Raw genomic sequence first — 24,897 nt, 5'->3', positions numbered from 1 at the left:
TATAAAAAAATGTGCTTGCAAACGAATTTGAATGTATTAAGGCAGCTTCTGAAAAACACGGCTTGTACCTTTTACATTAAGCTAGACTTGAAAAAAAGAATAGCGGGACATTTTTGCTTTACATCAGACAATCTAATCCGAATTTATTAAAGTTTGAAAAAAACAGTTCGAAAAGGGATAACGCATTTTTTAAGGCTGATACATTATCTATTTTAAGAATCGATTTTTTTTTTGAGCTATTTATCTTTGACATAAGAGCATAAAATGGTGCTAAATATTTTTATGATATTGAATAAGTATTAAAGATAAATTAATTAATTAATAAAATAATAGATGATATTTTTTAAGTATATATATATACATAAAGCTGTTAAGAAAACAAGTTTATTGCTGTATTAATATGCTTGTATAAATGATTACATGGTAACAAAATAGATATTATAACAAACTACAAGTTAAGCAAATGCATCTGCACCTGACCACCAGTTTCCAGTAGCAACAATTGCTGAGCAGTTGTGGAACTGCAAGCGGTGGCAATATCCGTAACATTTGAGCCAATTTGGGGCACTTCACGATCCAAATGGAAATCGTAGCTGCGCACAGTACCATTGGAGAGGGCGAAGAGTTGCCAACCGTCGCTGGACTGTACGAGAGCCTGGACAAGATGCTGACGCATTGAGCTGCCGCTGAGGAGCAACTGTTGATCAAAGGAGCGCATCTCGTAGGATCGACGTGGTTGTTGTAGAAGCTGCAAGGCGGTATTGGGTCTCGCATCATAGTTGTTGCGCTCCAGATCCTGTTGATCAAACGATCGACGCTCGTTGAGTATTATGTTTTGTATAGCACAGGATTTGCCCGTCTCCGGATCAGGAGCAATCTGTGTTTCCGGCATTACTGTTGTGGGTCTAATCAAACGTTGACGTTGCCTCTGATTGCAGTTGAGTATCATGACGGAGCCGTTGGACAAACCGACGGCCACAAAATGCTCATTGGCGAGCACACACAACGAGGTGGGAAACAGAAAGCGACTCTCGTGGATTCCAATGCGTTGAAATCGCTCCGGTTTTAAGCTCCTCGTGCAGCACAAGATAAAATTGCGATTGGTGCAGACGTAGATGAGTTCACTGCCCGCATCAATGCTGCTAAAGCGTAATCCCTGCAATCCCTGATTCGCCAGCGCCGTCGTCAGTGTCTGTGTCTCGTCCAGCTCACGCAACAATTCATCGCTGTAGACATTTCCCTGGAACAAAGACTTGGTCTTCTCATAGCAACTTTGTTGCCTTTTCAGCAGTCGCCGTTCCAAATAATCACGCAGATCGCAGCTGACCGCTTGTAGAAGCTTCACTCTCGCCCAGGGTGAACAATACTCGTTTCTGCTGGACGCACTGCATCCGCGTCCGCTATCCACGAGTGTCCAAATCGTGAGCAGTCCCGAATCATTAAGCGATGCGTACTTCAAATAGAACAATAAAACTTTTTAGAAGAAATTATAATCGAGAAAATCCGACTGTAAAAGATCTTGTACCTAATCTGTAAAATATACAGAGCTGGCAACACTGTCAATTAACTGTTATTTTCGGAAACGAAATAAACTGATTGAAATTTCACATTCAAATCTGTGTTCTGCATTCTGCTGTCATTGCTCAGACAAGACACCTATTTTTAGATATATTTTCACGATGTTTCTTTAAATCCATTTCCAAAAAAAAATAGTTAAAACTGTCAAGTGTTTCTTGTGTGTAAACAGTTGTGGGTCATTATCTGGATGAAATGGAAAATCTTTGATATATACTATTTTTTTAGTTTTTAAAAACAAAATAAGCTTGTTTCCAATTTTTTTTTATAAATCTCAGTAAAAAAGCTGTAAATTTAAATTATAAATAAACAATCTTATATTCAAAAAATGGAAAACATTTATTTTTCAATTAAAATAGTTGAAAAAATAATAAAAATAAAATATGTTTTTCAAAAATACACAGAAATGAAAGCAAACGAAAATCTTCTCAAAAAATGTATAGGATTTGGTTGGTGTGGATTTCTGTGGCACCTCTGACTAAGATCGATTTTTAAATAATAATTGAAATTTTATTATTTATTATCTATCTTTTTATCCAGATCAATAGGTAAGTTATTTTTAAATTTTTAATAAAGATTAAATCATTTTTGGGATTTATAATTTATATTTAAAAATTTATAACCATTGGCTTCTTAAGTACAGGATCTAATTAGTTTCCTTTTTATTTTTGATGTGTCATTTACCTGGATATCCTTGTGTGGCATGGCCAAGCTGCTGCCCATTGCCATGCCAGCTGTCTTGGGAGCAGCTCGAAAGCTGCGCACATCGACAACGGCACCCAGATCCAAGACGGATATCGGCAGCGAAGGCACCACCGATTGTGTGGCCGCGAAATGTGTGAGATTGCCATCCAGCTTGGAGCAGTAGCTGTGGGTCTCACGCAGATCCCACATGGCCACGCTACCGTCCCGCAAACCAGCGACAATGATGTCAGGTGCCTCACTGCTGAAGCAGACGCGACAGACTTCTGCCCAGGTGGAGAGCAGACGCAGCGGTTTGCTGGCATCCGTGAGTGACCAGACCATGAGCAGATTCGCAAAGTCATCGCGATAGACATCGTTCTGGGGCGCAGACTCATGCACCGTGACCACGAGCTGCAGTTGTCCTGTGCTGCCAAAGATGCGACGCACGCGCAGTGCATCGAGGAGTCCAGTCTGCAGAGGATTTACCTGCTGTTGTGGACAATTGGCGTTCAATACCTTGCCCAGCAGCAAAGATGCCCGGTGCAGAAACACCGCCAGATGCTCCAAATCATTGGATTTTCTCAAATGCTGTCGTTGCTGCCGCAGAGCACGCTGCTGCTCCAGCCGACGCAGTTGCTCCAGACGTGCCAAGCTGCAGTCAAATGTATCATTTGATTCAATTGAATGATTCTCATTTGCATTGCCCGCATCGCCGCTGCACTGGAGCAGCAGCTGTCCACCATAGTGTGCCGGATGTTGTGTCCAACTGCTGCGCATGTGCAGCTCCAGCGTCTGGCATTCCGTGTCCATATGCCTCGACTGCGTCTGTGTGGCCAGCTGACATGTGTTCAGCTTGCCATAGCTTTGCATGTAACCCTCATAGCTTAGCGGTTTCATCTCAAACAGTTGATAGCTCAGCTGATCGAAGCGTAGTTTCCGCATGAGCTCCTGACCACGTCTGCTGAGGACAGGACGTGACACAAAGTCCACATAGCCTCCATAGTGTACATCCGACGTGGATGTGGATTTGGGTAAGTCTGTGACATAGCTACTACTTATGCCCGAGTCCAGTTGCTCCGAGTTGGCCATGCTGTGATTGGTATCGAAGCTATCATCCACTTGTTGTCTGGCTGTCTGTCGACGCTTCTGCATGTCATAGTGTCCCGAATCCAGTTTTCGCTCCTTGTCGCGCTGAATCACTGTTATTGGATTTTGTGTGGGCTCCGAATCTTCTGAATCCTCCGAATCTTGTTCATGCTTCTCGGCGTTAAATTGTTCGCTTATGGATTGTTCAGCCTCTATTATGGGTTGCTCCTCAGCTTGTTCCTCCTGCTCCTCCTCCTCCTCTTCGGGCGTGCTGGCATCTGTCTCAAAATCGGATTCATAGGATTCAAAGTCATCGGAGTAATTATCGGATTCATTTGCTGTCGCTTGGCTTGGTTTTTTAGCTGTTCCAAACTGCACTTCGAATGATATGGGTTGCTTGATCTCATTAACTTGATGTTGTTGTTGTTGCACCTGTAATTCACTGCGTTGCTTGGCCGAATCCCGCTTCAGCACCACAATCTCCTCGGGCTGCAGTGTGCGTGAATATTTGCGCGTCCGTGCTATTCCTGCTTGCTTCTCAACTGCTTGCTCTTTAACTGCTTGCTCCACTATTGCCACTGCTGTTTGTTTTGACTGCGCTTTGCGCTTTGATGGTGGCGACAACACTGTCACACTATGATATGTGTCCAGTACGGCATTTGGTTTCACTTTGTTGCTGCTGCTGCTGGTGGTTGCAAGCACTTTGCTTGTTCTTGCTGTCTTTGTTGCTGTTGTGGGCGATGGGGTTGTTCTTTTAGTTTTACTCGCAACAAGCTCACGGTCCTTGTTTTTGCTTGTGTGCAACGACGGCGACTTTTTACTTGCTGTTGTTGCTGCTGTTGCAGTTGTTGACGTTGCAATCTTTGCGGTTTTCCTTAGACTTCTTTCGCTCTCCGTGCTATCCTGTTGCTTGACTTTTAGCTTACTGCTTCTTGATGTTGTTGGGGCTGTTCCACTTGTTGCAGGCAATTTGCTTGCCTTACGTGGCAGTGCTTCATTTTTAGTCTATAATTAAGATATTCATATTTAAAATAACGTTCACTTGCGCCATATCTATTAGCTGTCTTTGTTGCATTTTACAACACCGATCGATAACAAAAACCATTACTGTGCTCTCTCGACAGCACGAACGGATCGATCGCTGCTCTCTCAAGTCGGCTCTTAATAAATTAAAATTAGCAAGTAATTCACAAATATGCGTGAGTTGGTGTGTGTGCGGTGTTTGAAGCAATGCAACATTTATTTTATTATTTTTATGGCAAGTGGCAAAAAGTTATGTGTTTGTCGTGTCCCATGTGCAATAATTAAAGCTGCAAAATTGATCAAATCAATTGAATTCAAAAACAAAGCGATTGTTGTTAAAGTGTTCGATGCTAATTAAGTGACAGTTCTTACGTTTGTTTTGCTAGCTGTTCGCGTTGAATTCTTTGACATTTTTTAACTGCAACTTCGTTTAGAATAAATGAAATGTTAATCCCGTATGTTTAATCAATTTTAATTGTATATTCAGCTTATCGCAAAAAAGGACATTTCGTTGTGACAAAATTTTATTGTTCACATAGCAACTGAGTGAGTAGCATAGCAACAAAAACAAAATGCACAGCTGTTGCTTTTTATTTTGCTTAGTTGCGAGCAGCATACTGAATTTAACAACTGTTCTGCACTTCGTAGCGCTCTGCAACACTAGCACAATATTCGTTGTTACATTTGTTTACATTGAAATAAAACTTGTTATATTTTACTAACTTAGCATAATTAAGCTTTATTTGTGTGCACATTTAAAGTAATATCACAATAAATAAATTTCATTTGGTGCACTGCTGACTAAAGTGATAAACGCCACATAGCGGCAGTTGCCAGTAACAAAACAATGCAAAAATTGCTGCTGCCTTTTAAGTGTGTTCCCCCACTGTCGTCGTCTTCCCCACGCACAGCGTAATACTGCGTAGTGTAACGGTCGTAAATGTGCTCCATGGTGCGTTTGGCATCATCCCGATGCAGCTCCTGCAGCCCATAGAGAGCATCAGTGCTGTCGTGGAACAGGATGTCATTGCGCTTGTCAAAGACACCATAAATCGTAAATGTACGCACTTCGCTCTTGTAGTTCTTGCCAAATAGATGATCCATATGCCTTATGGAGTTGTAGATCTCGTGGTGTCGCGTCGTCGACTGATTGTGGGTCATCAGTTGGCCACGCGTCGTCCAGTGCAGATAGCAGTATTCAAATCTTGAATGCCGCTCGATTCCGCCATAGGGACACAACAGCCGGTAAGATTGTGGTTTGCCACGTTTCACCCAATCTGAAGTTAAGTTACCGCTCACATATTTCTTGTAGACATCGGAGCTGATGAAGGCCACATCGGAGCCTTCGGCTAGGCAACGCAAGGCGCCTTCATCGCCACGATAATGCTCTGGACACTGACTACCTTTTTGTGGATGCCACAGGCAAGATTCACGATTAAAGTAGGCATGCAGTGAGTGCACGTCTCCAGTGGCATTCCTAATGGTCTCCAGAACGGAGAGATGTGCAGCTCCCTCATAACTGGGCAAACATGCGCGAGCGCCTCTTAAATCCTTGAAGTTTTCGTACTTTCCATCTTTGTGAACCACCGCGATGATCGTATAGCGATCGTGCATTCGCTCCGCAAACTCATAGAGCAACGGCTTTAAGCCGTAATCCCTTTGCGCCTGCACACGCTGCTCCTGATTCACAAGCATTACATCGGCACTCTTGTATTTGATATCATCCATGCACATCTCCAGATTTGATGTGCGTATACACTGAATATTGGGTTCGACACCGTAGACCTGAGATGCTTCTTGCAACCAGGAACACTTGATGTGCTCGATTATGGACGTTGTGCAGACGACAATGGAACGTGGTGGATTGCATTCGGGGAAACTGTAGGCGGACTGAAAGCCAACAGCCTGATCAAGATAATCATTAATGGGTATGACATTGTCCATGGGCCATGTAAACACATGATATGTCTCCAGCAGACTGAGCAATGCATTCTGCCAGCTCTGCGGCTCATCGTGTGTTAGTCCAGTGACCAGACGCTGCACCTGGGCGGCATGGGAGCGACGGGCAGCAACGACTGGCCAAGGCTTTGATGTCCAGGTGCATGGACGGGTCACATTCATGGGCTGCAAATGGCCATCCAGACAGAGATAGCTGTATTTCGATGGATCATCCTGAGCTGCCAGACCGGCCATCTGTTAAAATAATAATTATTGTCTAGTTAATTATTAATAATTGTACCCTACTCACACCAAAGTGACTCTTCACATCGTCTAGACGCGCCCATGAAACGCTGCCGCCTCCACTGGTCAGGCAATAGAGTGTGCCACGTCTGCCCCAGTGTTTGTCCGTATCGTCGCAGCTGTAGGGATCATAGCACATCTGACACAGTGACGGATAGCGATCCTTAAGGATGCGATCCTGCTTGGCATCTGGCACCCAGGGACCTGCCTTACAGCTGGGACCGAAAAACTTGGCAGAAGCTGCAATGCGATCTTCAGTTAAAGTGAGATCTGGATTGCAAGACTTTGCCACCAAGGTTGACTCGAAATACTGTTTTAAAATTGGATATCATAAATATTTGCTATTGAAATTGTTATAAGGTTAACAAACTTACATTGGCCAAGACTTCAGTCCAGTGATTTTCCAAACCATAGCCAGGATGACATAACTTGGCACCATGCAGATCATGGGCTGTGTGTATGCCAGCATTGTTATTCACAACGGCAACAATTTCGTACTCAAAATGCGATTCATGGGAACGCAGTTCGCTGGCAACCAAGATTTCCGCACTTGCCCAACGAGCTGCAATTAAATCTTCGGATGATAGCACACCAAAATGTGCAGTTCCCTTGTGGATGCGACGAACGCAGTCCAAGCGATCCACACCAATAACGCATTCAATGTTACTGGTCGCCTCCAGCAATGGGCAAAACTTGGGCGCCTTACGATAAGTGCCCCGTGATTCTACCACACAAACACGTACTGAAATTATATTAAAAAAAAAAGTGCATTAACGAAAACATTTGTTAAAACAGGAAAAGCGTATAAGAGTTAAGAGTTCAAAAACATCAAACCTCTAAAATATGATCTGTATGATTAGGAAAACTCTTGTATATAATCATTAATTCTTAATTTTTGTAGATTCATTTTAAATCTTATTTTGAATTACTGGAATTTAAAAATCATAAAAAACTCTTCCTTAAACTTTACGATATAAAAGTAAATCGAGTATAAGCATAATTTGTTTAAGTGTTATAGATTCTAAGATTTTTATTTTTTGAATAATCTTTGTGCATGTTCATTCGAAATAAATTTTCAATTTTTATTATCGAAATTTAAAAAGGATTTTTTTTTTAAATTTGTATTATTTAAAACAATGTTCTTATGATTTTTAATGAAAATTGATAAATTAATATGATTTTTAAATCAACATTTCAAATTTTTTTTTTATTTCACAAACTCTTTATTCGCATTAAACAAAGAAGTGTTATTTTTTGATTAAAATTAACAAATTCATTTGTTTTTCACAATGTATATTTTAAAAATTGTAATCGAGGTAATCTCAGCTTTTAAAGCATTAAGCGAGCTTAATTTTACCTAATTTAAATTTGTGTGAACTATTCGTTTATTGCGTGCAGTGTTCAGAAGAAGAAATACAAACCGACTATTAGTCAAAATTCCCCCCTGATATTTGAGCATGCGCAACCGGTTTCACGCAGTATTTGCATTTCATGGTCGTCACTGGGTATATCAGATATAATTACGATTACACAGAATTCACAAGTGACCGACAATAAATTGTTGACACGCGGATCCAGGGAGGGGAAGCCCCAATCTCAGATTTTGGGCTCTGGCACAGACATTCAAGGTCGTTTTTAGTGCAGTTTTTACAGACACTCAAATTTTGATAACGTGTCTCAATTCAGAGACTGGTTTTTCGGCTATCTGCGGAAGAGGCAGTTCTCTCAGCTGCCCAGTTGTAAATTCGAGAAATTGTCAGTGTAGCTGTCATACAAATTTTTAATAACAATAAATATTAGTACTCTAATCCATCATTTACTTTGAATAAGCTATTAAAAATTATATCATGTGTAGTCAAAGATCCCTCTATTCTTATTTACTTTGCCATTAACACCTCTTCTGATCTCATCAGTTTATGAAACTTTTTTCTTGATAAATTTCATTTATCAAGAAACAATTTATTTAAAATTTAGTGAGCGTGTGTAGACTTCGGCTTGTTTCAGTCGACTTGTTTTTCTTGTTTTTTATTTCTCTCACTGAAGGTCAGCTGGCTTGATAGCGGCTTTTGGTAATTCAATAACTAAGTCATTGTTTTGGCTTAAAAATTTGCATTTTATTTAAAATTATAAATAAGGTTTCTTATATAACTTTTCAGGAAGCTGAATTTTAAATTTTTGCACTTATAATTTTTTAAGTGCCTAGGTTTTTGTTAACATATTATCGTACTACATAGTGTTAAAGTTTGACTACTTTAGCTCTAATATATATATATATATATATATATATATATATATATATATATATATCATTTTTTCCAAAGAACCCAAAAATCATTTCCATTTAATTACTTTTATTGGTCTTTTTATTATTTAAATGTTATCATTGATTATCCATTTTTTATTTCATATTTAAATGGTATATAAAAGTCTTTTCTCTTCAATGTTCTCCCTCTAATCGAATTATTTCCGTTTTTACTATGAATTAAATGGGATTTATTTTGTCACATCTTTCTGAACCGAAAATTTGAAAACAATTAAGTAAGAAATATATAATAAATTAGTTGTTTTTAAAGGTCTGGGAAATAACGTCGTTGCATTGCGTGTTTTAAAGCCACAGAATATATAATTAGTCATGAGAATTGGATATTTAATCAACATGCATATTTGCAGGTTGTATTTAATAGAAATTGTTTTGAATTTTAATTCTTAAAATTGTTTGTCACATCAGATGCTTTTCAGGGTCCAGTTTAGTCAACTTTGAGCTTACATTTGCCATCATCGGGCGGTTCGACTGCGACACAATTTAATATTGATAAGAGCACGGCAAATGACCATATAAAGAGTGACTGCATTATTGTGTAATTATTTAAATATACTAATTAAATATGTATTTTTTAGGAGCACTTTATTCCAATGTCTTCTTTTAGTCTCAGTTCTGAAATTGTTTTGTTTAATTTATCGCGCTATCTTCACTCAGGCAATTATTACGCCTACTAATTTTTTTTACATATATATGTCACTCTATATATCTGTTGATGCATATATTATATATATTAAATATACGTATTCCGAGGAAACGCTTAATCGACCACACGCGACGGACGAACAGCGGCGACTGTTCGACAGCCTCCGATGCAGCTTAGGTCGTCGACTACTAAATATATATGTTATAGTATGTTACGTAGTCGTTGTCGTAGCTTAAAACCCGTTCCGTAAGGCCCTCTACGCACAGCTGATGAGTCAAGTGGGGCTTTGGAAATTTCAGGTTTTGATTGATTGTCAGAATCAGTGAAAGGTGCGTCGGGCATCATCGGGGGGAATTACCCATGGTATAAACGTGAGAATGCAATAGGAGTACATGCCAATTCAGCTTTTTTTTTATCCATTTCCCTTAATGTTTTTTCAAGTCAAGAAAACAACACAAAAATTTTAATTTTTGTTTTATACTTTGGGTGTATTAATACTTTACATTATAGAATATTTTTTTCTATTTTTACCATTCATTATATTACGTATATTATTTAAAAGTTTTTCAAATTAAAGTAAAATACTAAAAACTCCATTGTATTATTGTGTGTTGGACACATTTAAACTTTGCCTTTTTTGGAACATATATTTAGTTTTGTCTTTATTTTTTATATTACTTATATATATTGCTTTAAATCCATCGTGCTTTAAGGTTCAAATACTGGCAACACTGATGCTCAGATATATATATTTCTTCTCAGGTTGTATATCTCTCTCTCATCAATTGAAAGCACATAATCTCTAACTTTATCAATACTAACAAATTTTAGCTTGCTTGCGAGTACTGCTATGACTATTATTGGCGTTCGTCTTATCAATATTCAAAGCTTATCAGCTGGCCATTGTAGACAGTATAGATTGTAGAACTGTAGACTGTAGAACCCGGTTGTAGTAGACTCGATTTCAGTCACGGCTCTCAGTTTGCGGCATCGAAGCGCCCTCAACTTGATCTCTCGTCCCAAGTGAACTTGCGTGATAATTCCTTGTGTAATTTAACATAAAACCTCAATTTAATTATCGGTCATATTCAGTCGATGAAAGTGTGCCATTGTTTTCTAATGTCTAGTTTAATAGATTGGAAGATTCTACTACACTGAACCAAAATATTTGACGAACATTGCGTCGAGAAATAAAATTATAGAACAAATATAAAATGTAAGATTGCTTCTTGGTACATCTTTTTTTGTAAGAGCTGTCTTATTTTTAGAAAACAAATTTTAAAATTAGAAATATAATATTGGAAACCGTTCTTATTTTTTTTTTTTTTATCAGTGTACAACGTGCTTAGACATTCTACGGCTTCCCTTAGAAAACATTGACTTAACTGCAACAACTAGCTTGCGTTTATTTTCAATCTACGCATCACTTATATTTGTATATACAATTGTGTATATTTTAACGAAATTTCTCATTTTTAACTTGGGGATGGACAAATCTAAATATTTTGATTAATGGTTAACTCGGAAACTCTTTCTGATTTACAACATATCGAGCTCTATTTTCATAAATAACGTAAGCGCCAAAAAGCAAGTTTTACAGTTGACATACGTTTTATTAATAATCGCTGTGGGATACCTTTTAGCTGAGCAATCCCCTTAATTGTTTTATTATTAGATTTCATGTTTAAGCTTTTGCTTTTTTTTGTGCAAATAATTTTTGTATAATTTCAGATTTTAATTAATCTGTGTCAAGTTTGAAGATATGTTTATACTTATCCATATATAAGTATATTGTATTGAACTGGTTTCGACGTATATATATATATAACATTTATTTAAAATCACAAGTGATTAACTTTGATCTTGTTTTGTGTGTGAATCAATCAAGGTTAAAAACTCGCGAAACATACCAAATTTAATACAGTGAATGCTCCCTAAAATGGACACTCAGAGCAAAAATAATCCGTTTGTATTTGTCTTTAAAGTAATACTTAAAGGCATTTTCCCATACTTCAATTTAATGTCAATAAAATCTGAAAAAGCATACAGATTGGAATTTTAATCTATATAATTTTATACGCCAATTCAATTGTAAATTTATTCATAAGAATTTTTTTTAAACAATAGACTCAGAAGTGCTCCTAGTAAAAATGTAAGTACTTTATTATTCGAAAAGTGATTGTCTGAAAGTGTTAACTTAATTATTCCGAATGAATTCATATATTCTTCGTTGTTTTCAATGGTTTTTTGCGCTTAAATCCCATGTTGAAAGTTTTTAGTAATATTATAGACATAAACCCTAGACATCTAAATATAGGTTGGAACTATTCCATTAGATAATATAACACCTTCTATTGTCATTAACTATCAAAAATGAAGATAAGAATTGCACGTCTTATAATGATTACGATAATAACTTCTTTTATTACAGACCTGCAGATATGTTAGTGTACATTTCTTATAATCGCGTTTATTACAGTCAAAAAAACAAATTTATGCTGGCTCAATGTCTTTTCTAACTCTCGTAATGATAAGATAAGACTCTTGACAACGCATGTTTTACATATGATTCTATATTTTGTGACATTACAGATCAAAAATAAAAATAGTAGACAAATCGGCTGAGCGCTGAAACTATGTTCTTATCAGTCAAGGGAAATCGAAAAACCATAAAGATTACACCGCCAGTGCATGGAGTCATTAAACTGTGATATATACTCGTACTATTGTGAAAATACTTCCATATTGTAGGGAGTGTATTTCCACCTATCTAAGTAAATATATATTTAGTACATCTGAGACAATGGCGCGACTTAACAAACGCCTGCTCCCTATCAAAGCGCATTTCTTCTTCTTCATGGCGGGTAAGTCTTAAACAACTTGCGAATCATACTTAGATTTATAATCATAACTTTGTCAATATTTCCATGACCTTGACCTATTCTTGACATTTTTATCTGATTTCTTTGATTAAAAATTAAAAAATTTTGATAGCAATGGGACCCATATTACCGCAACTATCTGTGATAGGAAAACAGATTGGAATTCCACCAGATATAATGGGCTATATAACTGCTGTATTGCCAATACTCTATGTGTTAGCTAAGCCGCTTGTTGGCTTTCTGGCTGACTATTTTGTGGTAAGCCCAATGACCTAATTTTTTCAAATTATTTTTTTAAATTTAATTATTATTTTAATTATTTATTGCACATCAATAAGCCGTCATGAATATTAAAATAAAATAATTAAACAATTATAAGTACTTAAAATAAAAAATAAAAAATTATTAAATACCTATAAAAGTAATAATTTAAATAAATATGATTAAATATCGTTGGAAATTGAAATAAAAAAAATCAAGTAAAATTATTCAAAAACATTAAAAATGTATAGTTACAAATTTAAATAAAAATATCCATTCATCTACTTCTTGTATAGAACCTGCGCAAGTTCATCTTTATGACATTGATTGTGATCATGACATTGGCCTATGCTGGATTTTATTTCCTGCCCAGTTCCAGGCATGCCATTGAGCTGGAGGATAGCAACTCCTCTTGGTCGATGACACTAACAGATGAACCAGTTCATTGTCCAAAGAAGTTGTATGTCTCCAAGGATTTTTGTCAGACAACACATCAATCGGAGTGCAGCCAACAGAACTTCACATTCCACACGTTATTGGTGGCGCCACAATTTGTGGCGGAATTAAATCTGAGCACTAATCTGCAGCATGGCAATGACAGCTATTTCATGTGTCTGACCCAACTGAACGAGTCCATCTCTTGGAGCGACAGTTCTGTTATGTGCCACGTGCAACACATCAATAGCTGCATATATGGAAGTGGCAAGTTCTGGCTGTTTGTCTGTCTCTTGTTCATTGGAACCATTGGCTTCAATGTCACCAATTCCATCTCGGATGCCTGTTGCTTTGATCTGCTGGGCGAGGAGGACACCAAGTATGGAGCACAACGTGTTTGGGGCACCATTGGATTTGGTACTACCGCGCTTCTAGCCGGAGTCGTTGTTAATATGTGGACATCGGATGCAATCAAGAGTTTTACACCCGCTTTAATTATTATGTGTGTTTTTAGTGTGCTGGATTTGTTTAGTGTGTCCAAGCTGAAGATGCCCCAGCTGGGCAACTCCGAGTCCATCTGGACGGATGTGTGGCAATTGGTGCGTCAGCCTCCAATTGTTACCTTCCTGGTGTTTGCCACCATTGCGGGCATTATTGATTCCTTCATCATTTACTTTATGTTCTGGCATGTGGAGGAAGTGGCTGCCCAGACGGGATTTACCCAGGATATAAAGCTCATTGAGGGCTTGGTCGTTGCCGCCGAGTGTTTGGCCGGGGAAGTCCCCTTCTTCTTCTACAGTGGGAAGATCATTAAGAAACTAGGCTATGTGCATTGCATGTCCATGTGCTTCTTCTTCTATGCAATACGCCTGTCACTCATTTCCTGGATACCCAATCCCTGGTATCTCGTTGGCGTCGAACTCTTCTTCCAGGGCATCACCTATGCCCTGTGCTACACCTGCATTGTGGCCTATGCCTCGGCTGTGGCCCCGCCAGGCACCTCGGCTACCGTTCAGGGCCTAATGGCGGGCATGGATGATGGATTGGGCTTCTCCATTGGCTCTCTCATCGGTGGCATTATGTTTAAGCATCTGGGCGGACGGGAGAGCTTCAAATACTTTGCCATTGCTGCCATCTGCACCTGTGTGGCGCACATTATCCTGCGTCCGTTGTCCAGAAAGCGACAGTATTTGCCCAAAAGTGGCTATCAATTGCCCACGGATCAGCCGGAGGATGAGCTCAGTTCGCTGCCCTCATCCCCACAGCCGCAGGAGCTGCCAAAAGTGTACTAGTTTTAATCCACCTTTAGTATTATTTTGCACACGTTTTAGTTCAATATTAATACTTTTACGATTACTTTTTAAATCAAAATTACAAAATAAAAACAAGTTATAGTTATTAACTTATATTTTGGGATTGATATTTTAAAACTCATAACTCTTATTTGCAATACCAGGTATTAATCACCCTTTTTTTTGTATTTGTATAATTTTATTACAAATATTGTAGAATAAGATACAATAAAACAAACTTGATTCTCAGTTGAATGACATTTTTAATCGTTTTATTTCGACAAGTGTTCTATAAATTCTATTTTAGGATCGCACGCGGCGCCGACAACTTTCAAGGGGTGTCTCTATAGCTGTTTATCAATATGACCGATCGGTTCTATGATAGCTATATGATATCAGGATATATAAAACCAAGATTAATGCATATTGTATCAGTTTGATTGATATATCATACAACCAAAAAGTTTTTCGTACTAAAACGTGATTTTCGACCGATAGAAAATGTGTTTTTTCTCATATAACAAAAAACGCGTACGTACTACAACATACTCAAATTTAATAAAAATCGTTAGAGCCATTTTGTCAGAGATCGCCCAAATGTAAGCTAAAAAACCTTATTTCACCTGTAAAATGTTACTTGAGTACTTTAGAAAGAACGTTTAAAGGTACGCATAAAAGTCCCCAAACACACCTTTCCAATAATATATAGAACATATCTGTAGCTTCTATGGTTTGGAAACTGTTGGCGGGATCTAGCGTTTTCTCGCTAAGCTAGCGGTTTTTTCAAAAAGTCGTAGAACAAACAATTCTAGATTTTTTAAGGGGAATAAATCCCCATCATTAGATCCAAGCTTTCTTTAGCGCCTTAATACCAACAGACAAACAAACAAACTGACTTTTCATTTCAGTTTCAGAAGTCCACTAAAAATTTCAAATTTGATTATCTTTTGAACTAGTTGTCAGAATTGGGTGATCAAGGTATCAATCGAAAATTTTATCAAAAGGACCCAACGGCCCCATTAGCTGCAATCATTTAAATTTTTCCCCTCTCACTTACAACCCCTTGTCTCATGAAAAGAAGTATGCCATTTTGTAAATTAGGACTAAGCCTTTCGATCGGTATATAGCTCGATCTGATCGGACAGTCATAGAAAAATTTCCATATAAGCTGTATACATTGCTAGTCGCCTTACGTACTGCTTTCGTCACTAGCGCGAACTGCCGTCCGCAGTGAACAGCTTTCACACTTCGTGTATTCGCTCCTTTTTCCAAATTCTTGAATTCGAAATCAAATCAGCGTGCAAAAAGGGTCGTTTTATTTATTTATTTATTTACGATATGAATCCTAGCGCTATAAGACAAAGCTTATGAATTAAGGTGCTAGTCACTAATTCTAGAATAGCGTTTCTAAGACTGATTCAAATTATCTTTAACCAAATCGGAATCTATTTCAGGAATATCCCTAATATCGGCCGAGAATTTGCTGTCTTCGCTCGGACGTTGTCAAAGTTTTCTTAACATCAGTGAGTAAAATGGAAAAAATATTTTTTGAACATAATAAACGTAACAAGTAGCCCTTTTATACAATAAGCCTATCGGTGTTGTGGGCAACAACAAGTTTTATCAAGCGACCATGCTCGCTGAACATGCTTGTCGTGCGTGGGCACCTTCACTAACACTACATTCAGTGCCGTATAAATTGAGTTTTAGTAGAAGCTATGAATTTTCTGTCATCGCCAGAACGTCATCGAAGTTTTCTTGAATAAGCTGTAAATTCAGACAGCCTCAGTTGTGTTCTGCAACTCGTTCCGAAAGGTTCTCCCATTTTACTTTCTTTCCCCTAAAATTTGTTTTAATTCTAGAAGTTTTTTTTTTCAATTGATGGATGAGTATTTATTATTTGACAATATTAATTGGACTAGCAAAAATGAAGGAATGCTAGCGAAGTTGTGTGGAATGCTCAGAAATAATCATTTTTTGATAATTATGCATTAAATTAATTTTGTTTGCTGGACGAAAAATCGCAGCACTGCTTTCTTTTTTTTTTCTTAAAGAAGTTGCTTCTTAACTAAGACAAAAGCGCATTTTTCGACTGAAAAGCACATCCTTCTCCTCGGCCAGACGCTCGTTCTCCGTTTAAGTGTCGCTCAGCTGTGTCTGCAGATCGGTTAGCTCCTATAGTGTCGTCTGCAGCTCCTCATTGCTAAAATAGTGCAACTCCTCCATTTGTATTATCTTGTCCTGCAAGCACGCTACTGAAATCTCACTGGATGACTGGTGCTTGTCGCAGTTCCGCGTGAGGCAAGGCGTTCCATCGTGCGACGCATCGTTTATCATTTAACCATTTTTCTGCCCCGAACGCAACAGCATTTTTCTGCTTTTTTTTATTTTTATAAAAGGGTTTACTTATTGAATCAAAATTTAAATATTTTATAACAATATATGTAACTTGTTTTATGTGTCGCCAAGGTCTAATTTGATCAGACGTGGGATTAAAAGTGTTTTAGGAGTTTTAGGAGATTTTCGGGCTGTTTTGCTTTCTGTGTCACCCCTGATTATAGTAAATTTGAAACACATTGTCGAGCGCTGTAAAAATTGTAAGTACATGATCAATCGACATTATTAAAGGCGACAGAAATAATAAAAAAAATACCAATATTATCAAGAATTATAAATTTTTATATAAATATAAGTGATTTCTAACGGTGTAAATAAATAAAAAAAAATTATTTAGATAATTGCAATTGGATATTTCATTTATTTTGTTATTTATTTTTTTTTAGCAGGGTATTCAGGCCATATAAAACTAGATTGACGGAGCTACAGTCGAGCATTCTCGACTGTCGGAGACCCCGTACTTACTAAGGAATAAGCTACGACTGCTAAAAATTTAAATTTCAATTTGGTTACGATATCTCGAAAAATAATTAAATTTTTCATACTAATGCTGGGTTACATAGGGGCATGGAGTCATATAAAGGAATCACAAAGCTAACCCTCAGTAATATTTTTGAGTTTTATTTTGAGCGAAAGAAATTATAATTTTTGATTTTTATTTTTGTTTTTATAAAAAATAGTGATTGTGGTGTGAGTTTTGTTAAGTTGCTCAAAACTGGAGATTGTTGTTGATGAAAAACATATAAAATTTAAATATAATTATTTCCAAGCAATTTCTATAATTATAACTTATAATGATTACGGTCCCTGGTATATAGTGATTGAGAGTGGGACAGATGTGCTATCTTTATGCATAATAAGTATTGTGAGCCTTGCATATTTTAGAAATCTTAAATATCAGTTTCGTCACGGATGGGAAATGTTATATTAATCGCACATTATACAATAATGAAAAAACTGGAGGTTTTGTCAGTAGGAACACAAGTCAGCTATGACATCCCGTATAACGAACCAAAGACGGAAGCCATGCCGCCAGGGTATAAATTAAACCACACATACTATTGTATTTAGTATAAAAAAGAATCAAAAATTCTTGTATTTCGAGCAATCCGGATTATACATCAATTGGTATTTAACATGCATGCGCAGCCGGAAATCGCTTCTATCTGCCGATGTCCTATCATGCACCGAGTTATTTTGAAGATATAATACACAAAATTTTTGAAAAACTCCTGGCACCGTTTGTATCAGGTAAGAAATCATAGAATAATTGTTGGTACGTTATGGGCTTATGTATTGATCAGAAAGCTCACAAAAATTGAGCATTGAATAAGCTCATGTGCAATAAGCCAGGTCCACAAAAAGAATAAAAACAAACCAGTGGCACGATTTTTCGTCCAGCACACAAAATAAATTTAATGCATACATAATTATCAAAAAATGATTATCTCTGAGCATTCCACACAACTTCGCTAGCATTCCTTCATTCCTAGTCCAATTAATATTGTCAAATAATAAATACGTATCCAAAATCACTTAAAAAAAAAATTCAAGAATAAAAACAAATTTTAGGGGAAAGAATACTTTGGGAGAACCTTTCGGAACGAGTTGCAGAATACATTTGAGGCTGTCTGAATTTACAGCCCATTCAACTTCGGTGACGTTCTGGCGATGACAGAAAATTCATAGCTAATACCAAAACAATTTATACAGCACTGAATGTAGTGTTAGATTTTAATTTGAACAAAAATTTTGTGTAAAGTGGCATAATCCACAGTCTATTTCAAACTGTCATAACTTGATAAAAACTGAACCGATTTTCAAGCGGAATGTCATTTTGATCATTATTTGGCCTCTTTATTCATTCTGCGCTCAAATATTTTTAAGTTTGTTCAAAACATTTTTTTTGCCCTAGGTCTAGCTATTTATTTCGAAGTCATATTTATTATAAAACGACATCTTAACATTTTAAAATGTTTCAAAATTGATTTGTAGTACCGCTACGTGCTGTTACTGATACCGGAACCGAAAGAAAAAAACTGAAATAGAACCTTTTACCGAAATAGTTATTTCGGGATGTAACGGAACCGAAACCGTAACCGATATTTGTTTTGATTCTCTGATCTTAACGATTACTTTTTAATTTAACTTATATTTTGGGTTTGATTTTTTAAAACTCATAACTCTTATTTGTAATCCTAGGTAGTAATCACCCTTTTGTGTATTTGTATAATTTTAATACAAACATTGTAGAATAAGATATAATTAAACAAACTTGATTCCAAGTTGAATGACATTTTTGATTGTTTTATTTCGACAAGTGTTCTCTCCATTCCATTTTAGGATCGCACGCGGCGCCGACAACTTTCAAGGGGTGTCTGTTTAACAATAATATTGAAACGTGCTCAGAGGCGGCTTTTGAAAGTGAAACTCATGTGTGGAGTTGTTGCTAAATGTCGAGCATTTCCCACTCCATATATCTTTTCAATTGAATGCTCTGCTAAATAACACAGGTTAACACAATTTTTGATTTTTTTTTTTTTTTATTACAGCATTTATTTAGGATTACACCTAAAAAAAATGTATAAAAGTTGCTTATGGCTTCTAAAAATGTTTAGCAAAACAAATAAATGCCATTTTACTATTTTGAAAAATACGAAACTATTAAGTAAATTTTTTTCTCAACACAATTATTTGATTAACTGTACACAGATAACTGATTGGCTGTAATTTTGTTGACCAGTGCTCTAATTTATGCCCAAGTGTTGGTCCACTTGAGAGTTGTTCAAGAACAAAATTAGACTGAGCAGGTACCTATTCAGAATTAACTGACCGAATGGAGGCTATAAAAGTGTGGTCCACCACTTCGAACAGTCCACATTTGAAGAAAATGCCGGAAACGTTGCGGATTTGTCTTGTGCTGCCCTTGTTAATCGTTATAAGTCTAAGGACGATTAGCTGCCACCAGGTGGGAAAATGTAATCTGGCCCGTCGGCTTTACCGATATGGCGTGCCCTACAATGAACTCTCGGATTGGATTTGTCTCGTTGAGGGTGAGAGTTCATTCAATACAAAGGCTATTAATCCTTCCAATGTGGATGGTTCCGTGGACTGGGGATTGTTCCAAATCAATGACCGCTACTGGTGCAAACCTTCAGATGGACGACCCTCAACGGATTTGTGTCGCCTGCCTTGCCGATTATTACTCAGCGATGATATAAGGTATTCTATAGCCTGTGCTAAGTATATAAGGCAACAGCAAGGATTCAGCGCCTGGGTTGCATGGAATAATCGCTGTCAAGGTGTCAAGCCGAATGTAAATCATTGTTTTAAACGAAGGGCCAGATATACTTTTGGTTAAACCTTAAGGATAATTTAAAATAATTTTTACTTAAAATGTACATAAAAAAATATATAATTTAAAAAAATCTTTCAGCTTGTAATTTACTGAACTCAACATCCAAAACACAATTTACATTCTAACGAAATATTTCAAATCCGTTCGTGCTGCGGCATGACTATTAAAACGAGTTGGCAGCAATACCCATCTTAGCTCAAAAAGCTGCCAGATCGGAAATTTTTACTGGGTGGCAGCCTTCGGTTTTAGTATTCACTCACCTTGGCCCTTTTCGCTTTGTTTACGCGGAAAATAGTGAAAATTACAATTTAATAATAGTAATAAAATGGCATCAGCATCGAGTTCCAGTGCCCGACATTTGTTTGATGATTCCAAAAAACGTCTATGCGCTCGCGTTGGCGTTAATGTGAACAATTTGGGCTCTGTGGCCAGGCAAGTGGTGCGAGGCTCCAAAACAAATGAGGTAGGAATATGCATACAGTGACTACCAATTTATTTGACCCACTAATATATATAGTTAAACACAATTAATTTTCGATATATTTGCTTAGGTTATGCATCAAACTCTTAAGAATTTTACACAAGTCGATGTCGTGTCGGACTATAGTAATCAGAATCTGCAGAAGATGAGTCTGATACTACAGCATGTGGGTTATCAGTATGATGTGATGCAAGACAGCGTTAATCATTTGGATTACCTCAAGGAACAGGTGATGGCTATGGAAAGATGATTGGAAGAGCAAAAGCCTAGACATTAGATAAACTGCACGACTGCAAACAGCTTCCACTATCACTATGATTTCGACACTCGCACTTGCTCTCATATATGTTCATAAATATATCTTGTCATGACCTCGACTGAGGTTAATCCCGTCAAACTGATGATGATGATGATGATGGTCACCTGGCGGCCCTTGACTCTGGGCTGGCAAACAAGAAACTGCGATAAGCCCAGAGATATGTAGGGCTATATAAGTTGCTTGTAGCGAGCAGAGAACTTTATCACTAAATCAGCAACCGCATCCAAACATGCTGTACTCGTATCCTCAACTATTATTACTCGTTTGGCTGGCAATTGTAGCTGGTCAGGAGGATATCCTGCCAACAGCAGTCAACAGTCGTCCAGGTCCACAGGATGGTCGCATTGTCGGTGGCTGGGCGACAAACATCACGCACTTTCCGCATCAGGTCTCCTTGCAGTTGGGCACTCGACATATCTGTGGCGGTACAATAATTGCACCCAATGTTATTCTCACTGCCGCCCACTGTGTGGTGAAAGTCGACGAGCCTCAGAGCTACTCCATAAGAGCCGGGTCCACTTTGTGGTCAAGTGGTGGCAGCTATATCCGTGCACGTCGCATTATACCCCATGGACAATTCAATGCTCCCACGCATATGAACAATGACATTGCCTTGGTATTGCTGCAAAAGTCACTTGTCTATAGTTCAGCTATACAGCCCATTAGTTTGGTCGTGTCCACGGATAATGTGCCCGTCCAGGCGCAGCTCTTTGTCAGCGGCTGGGGATCCACATCGGTTGACCAGGTGGTCACGTCGCCGCGTCTGCATTATACCACAGTTGTCCAAATGGATCGCCTGCGATGTACACAAAACTATTTTGGCGCTGGCACCGTTACCGGAACTATGTTCTGTGCCGGCAGCAAATCTGGACTCGGCGATCGTGACAGTTGCATGGGAGATTCGGGTGGTCCGCTGATCACCAAAGTTGGTGGACGCTTTAAGCTACTCGGCATTGTCTCCTGGGGTTTGGGCTGTGCCAATGCTCAGTATCCGGGCGTCTACACCTATGTCACAGCCTATGGAGCCTGGCTAGCACAGACTCTAAGCACCTTAGCCTAGTGCTACATTTTTGTTAACTAAGATTTTTGCTGCTTTCAAGTGCTCACTGTATATTTAAGTACACAAATATGAAATATTTAATTTGCATTTAATTGCTTTTGTAAGTTAAAAGTACGTAGTTCCTATGTAAAAGTTTGAAATGTCTAAAACTTATGAAGACTCAGATGAAATTGTTAATCAACTTTTTAAACTTCTTAGAACACTTTAAAATCAGGCACTAACTAACGAACTAACAATTATGGAGAAAAATTAACAATTCACTAAAAATGTTTCATAGTTATAGCTATAATTTGTATAATAAAATTCATTTTTACCTATTATTTTTAATTTTTCTTTAAAAGTTTCGAATTTGCAATGATTTTTAACTTTTGAAATAAAGGATGCGAACAACTTTTATATTAAAATCAAAAATAGGTGTTTCGTAACTTTTTTATTTAAATCAAAACTAACGGTTTCGTTACTTTTATTATGAAATTCAAAATATGAGTTTTCCCGTTATCTATATTTTTAAACTTTTAACAGTTCCGTATTTAAAATCATTTGCAACTTGTAGTTACTCATTTCACTTTTATTCAAAAAATTTCAAGTATAAAAGCAAGTTTATATTTGGTTTTTAAATAAATAGTTTATTTTTTTTGATTAATTAAGGTCGACGCTAAATAAATAAAGTATTTAAAATAAATAAATTCTTAACATATTAACATGAATTTAGAATTAAAAATAAATAAATATATTTAAATTGTTTACTTAATTTAATTCTATAGCTCATTCAACTTTAGGGTAAAAACAATTTTATAGGGTACCAAATGATAATAAATTTATAAATACGCGTAAGTTCAAATGAGTCTGACAATTTCCAGATTGTGATTAACAGATTTGAGTATATATATTGTATATACATATTATTAGTTATTGTAAAAAATGTATTTAAATTTTAACGATAACACGTCTTGTTTATGAGTGCGAAATCGAAGGGAAACAAAAGTTAAATAAACAAGTTTTGGCTTTAAAGCTTTTAACAATAATATAAAACGCGAATCTGAAAAGTTGAAGCTCTGAGAAAGACCAGTTTTCTGTCTTCTGTCTTCGGTTGTTTTCAACTACTGCGCCTGAGAAATATTTGCCACAGGTTTTGATTTCAATTTCAGTTTCCTATCACAGTTCAACGAAGACACAACACGACATGAAACAGTTTATCATCTTGGTAAGCGTCAGGCACACAATTACAATAGCACTTAGAATAAATAATAATTATATATCCGGTTTTAATCTTGCAAGGTCGTTTGTGCATTGGGTGTCAGTCAGGCGGACGTGTCGCATTTGAGCAGCACTCCGGAGCCACATGCACCTGCCAGTCCGTATGTGTTCAGCTATCAGGCAGGACGCACTCCTGGTCATGTCGATCGGCAACACACAGAGGTCTCCGATGGCTCGGGCGTCATACGTGGTGCCTTCTCCTACGTGGATCCCAGGAATGAAGTGCGCACCGTGCAATACGTTGCCGATGAGCACGGCTTCCATCCGCAGCTGAGTCATCAGCTGGAAGACAGCGCTGCCGTCAAGGCAGCCAAGCAGCGGCATTTGGCAGCTTACAATCGCATTGCACAAGAACACGCCAACCACACACCAGGCCAAGCAGTAAGTACGGCTTAGAGATGAGGGCGTGAATTAGGGATGTGAGCGCATACATCAATGCTGTGGTAAAATTATAAAGTAGCATATTCGCTTTATCTCGTGTCTCTTGTTTTTCAACTCAATGAGATAAATAGAGTAAGTTTGCAGCAAAATAAGACCCTAAAATTAGAGACCGTGGGGAGTGATTGACCCACTTTGTAATAATATCAAAATGATCAATGAATCGGGCATCGATGTCATGATCGATATATTCCGATGCCAATTTAGTTATTTTTGAGGGGTTTTTAAGTTTTTTTTAACGTAAAGAAAATCGCTAAAATCATAAATATTTCTTTTATTTTCAAATCAGGCTATTTTTAACGGTAAAATTCAACATAGTTCCATCTCTAATGATTGCACATTGTGCCAATTTCGAAAGCACTAATTTTATTTTCATTTCATTGTTTATTGCAGGCACTTTCAGCTGCTCCCCGTGGAAGTGCCGCCGTCATTCATGCAACCCAAAAGCACTTGAACGCGTTCGACCGAATCGCAGCTGAACATGCTGCCATTGGGGCACAGCAAGAGGCACAACGTTTGGCTCTGGCGGCGCAGTCGGAGCACAGTGACATTGACAATGGACAATATCATCCATAAATTGCCAAATAACAATAAACGTTTAATTTGAATGCATACTCGTTACTTTATATTTTTAAATTTAAATTAGCGTTGCCATTTGTCAAATATCTGTCGACAGTGCTGTAAAGTAGAAATTGCTTATACCGTTTTCCCCATATTTGTAACGGAAAATTTTTTGCAGGGCTGCAGTGTAGTTTTTAAATAAACAAGTTGGCAGCTCCGATAAATATTCGATGAATACAGCCGTAATTTATTATGGCGGAAAGCACAACGGCTAATTAAAAAAAAACAAAGCAATCTTAGTCGTAATTAGCGATATCAGGAAAGAATTATATAATATAAATCAATTTTAATTCTTATTTTGAATTTTTTCAATAAAAATAAAAGTTTTTGTATTTTAAAACTTACAACAGTTACAGTCCCTGATTTCAATAGCTCATTAAACTTTATTTGAAGAATAATTTTATAGGGTACCGAGTTAGTATATGCATATACTACACATGTGTAAACGTAGGCACACAGAGGTCTCCGATGGCTCAGGCGTCGTACGTGGAGCCTTCTCTTATGTGGATCCCGGGAACCGT

General features: G+C 37.4%; 7 protein-coding genes across 9 annotated transcripts; 5 read left to right on the top strand and 2 right to left on the bottom strand.

Annotated features, from left to right (window-relative positions):
- Positions 1 to 364: 364 nt before the first annotated feature.
- On the bottom strand, positions 365 to 4,779 carry LOC117783305. The gene is made up of 3 exons (XM_034620657.1): positions 4,741 to 4,779; positions 2,260 to 4,350; positions 365 to 1,453 (listed from the first exon to the last, which is right to left on the bottom strand). The coding sequence occupies exons 1-3, from the start codon at positions 4,777 to 4,779 to the stop codon at positions 449 to 451; spliced, it is 3,135 nt and encodes a 1,044-aa protein (XP_034476548.1). The 3' UTR covers positions 365 to 448.
- LOC117783307 (major facilitator superfamily domain-containing protein 6) lies at positions 4,600 to 14,561 on the top strand. 3 transcript variants are annotated; one of them, XM_034620660.1, is made up of 4 exons: positions 4,600 to 4,914; positions 12,168 to 12,439; positions 12,570 to 12,715; positions 13,015 to 14,561. In XM_034620660.1, the coding sequence occupies exons 2-4, from the start codon at positions 12,379 to 12,381 to the stop codon at positions 14,443 to 14,445; spliced, it is 1,638 nt and encodes a 545-aa protein (XP_034476551.1). In that variant the 5' UTR covers positions 4,600 to 4,914; positions 12,168 to 12,378; the 3' UTR covers positions 14,446 to 14,561. The 3 variants fall into 3 exon arrangements, with proteins under 3 accessions (XP_034476551.1, XP_034476550.1, XP_034476552.1); XM_034620659.1 differs by lacking the exon at positions 4,600 to 4,914 and adding an exon at positions 10,516 to 10,791; XM_034620661.1 differs by lacking the exon at positions 4,600 to 4,914 and adding an exon at positions 11,464 to 11,540.
- LOC117783306 (transferrin) lies at positions 5,066 to 9,717 on the bottom strand. The gene is made up of 4 exons (XM_034620658.1): positions 9,377 to 9,717; positions 6,984 to 7,351; positions 6,617 to 6,919; positions 5,066 to 6,561 (listed from the first exon to the last, which is right to left on the bottom strand). Exons 1-4 carry the CDS (start codon positions 9,459 to 9,461, stop codon positions 5,170 to 5,172), a joined length of 2,148 nt encoding a protein of 715 aa, XP_034476549.1. The 5' UTR covers positions 9,462 to 9,717; the 3' UTR covers positions 5,066 to 5,169.
- Positions 14,562 to 19,678: 5,117 nt separating the features above from the next.
- Positions 19,679 to 20,234, top strand: LOC117783749 (lysozyme P). The gene has a single exon (XM_034621292.1). It carries the CDS (start codon positions 19,679 to 19,681, stop codon positions 20,201 to 20,203), a length of 525 nt encoding a protein of 174 aa, XP_034477183.1. The 3' UTR covers positions 20,204 to 20,234.
- Positions 20,235 to 20,466: 232 nt separating this feature from the next.
- LOC117785266 lies at positions 20,467 to 21,078 on the top strand. Its single transcript, XM_034623195.1, has 2 exons — positions 20,467 to 20,663; positions 20,752 to 21,078. Exons 1-2 carry the CDS (start codon positions 20,526 to 20,528, stop codon positions 20,929 to 20,931), a joined length of 318 nt encoding a protein of 105 aa, XP_034479086.1. The 5' UTR covers positions 20,467 to 20,525; the 3' UTR covers positions 20,932 to 21,078.
- A 114-nt stretch (positions 21,079 to 21,192) lies between these two features.
- LOC117785265 (trypsin alpha) lies at positions 21,193 to 22,242 on the top strand. The gene has a single exon (XM_034623194.1). It carries the CDS (start codon positions 21,230 to 21,232, stop codon positions 22,058 to 22,060), a length of 831 nt encoding a protein of 276 aa, XP_034479085.1. The 5' UTR covers positions 21,193 to 21,229; the 3' UTR covers positions 22,061 to 22,242.
- Positions 22,243 to 23,113: 871 nt separating this feature from the next.
- Positions 23,114 to 24,350, top strand: LOC117783484 (cuticle protein 16.8). The gene is made up of 3 exons (XM_034620895.1): positions 23,114 to 23,264; positions 23,339 to 23,698; positions 24,149 to 24,350. Exons 1-3 carry the CDS (start codon positions 23,244 to 23,246, stop codon positions 24,329 to 24,331), a joined length of 564 nt encoding a protein of 187 aa, XP_034476786.1. The 5' UTR covers positions 23,114 to 23,243; the 3' UTR covers positions 24,332 to 24,350.
- Positions 24,351 to 24,897: the final 547 nt, after the last annotated feature.

The sequence above is a fragment of the Drosophila innubila genome (genome assembly GCF_004354385.1).
Source record: "Drosophila innubila isolate TH190305 chromosome 2R unlocalized genomic scaffold, UK_Dinn_1.0 1_C_2R, whole genome shotgun sequence".
Lineage (NCBI taxonomy): Eukaryota > Metazoa > Arthropoda > Insecta > Diptera > Drosophilidae > Drosophila > Drosophila innubila.
The sequence above is the reverse complement of the archived record's forward strand: the minus strand, read 5'-3'. Positions and strand labels throughout refer to the sequence as shown.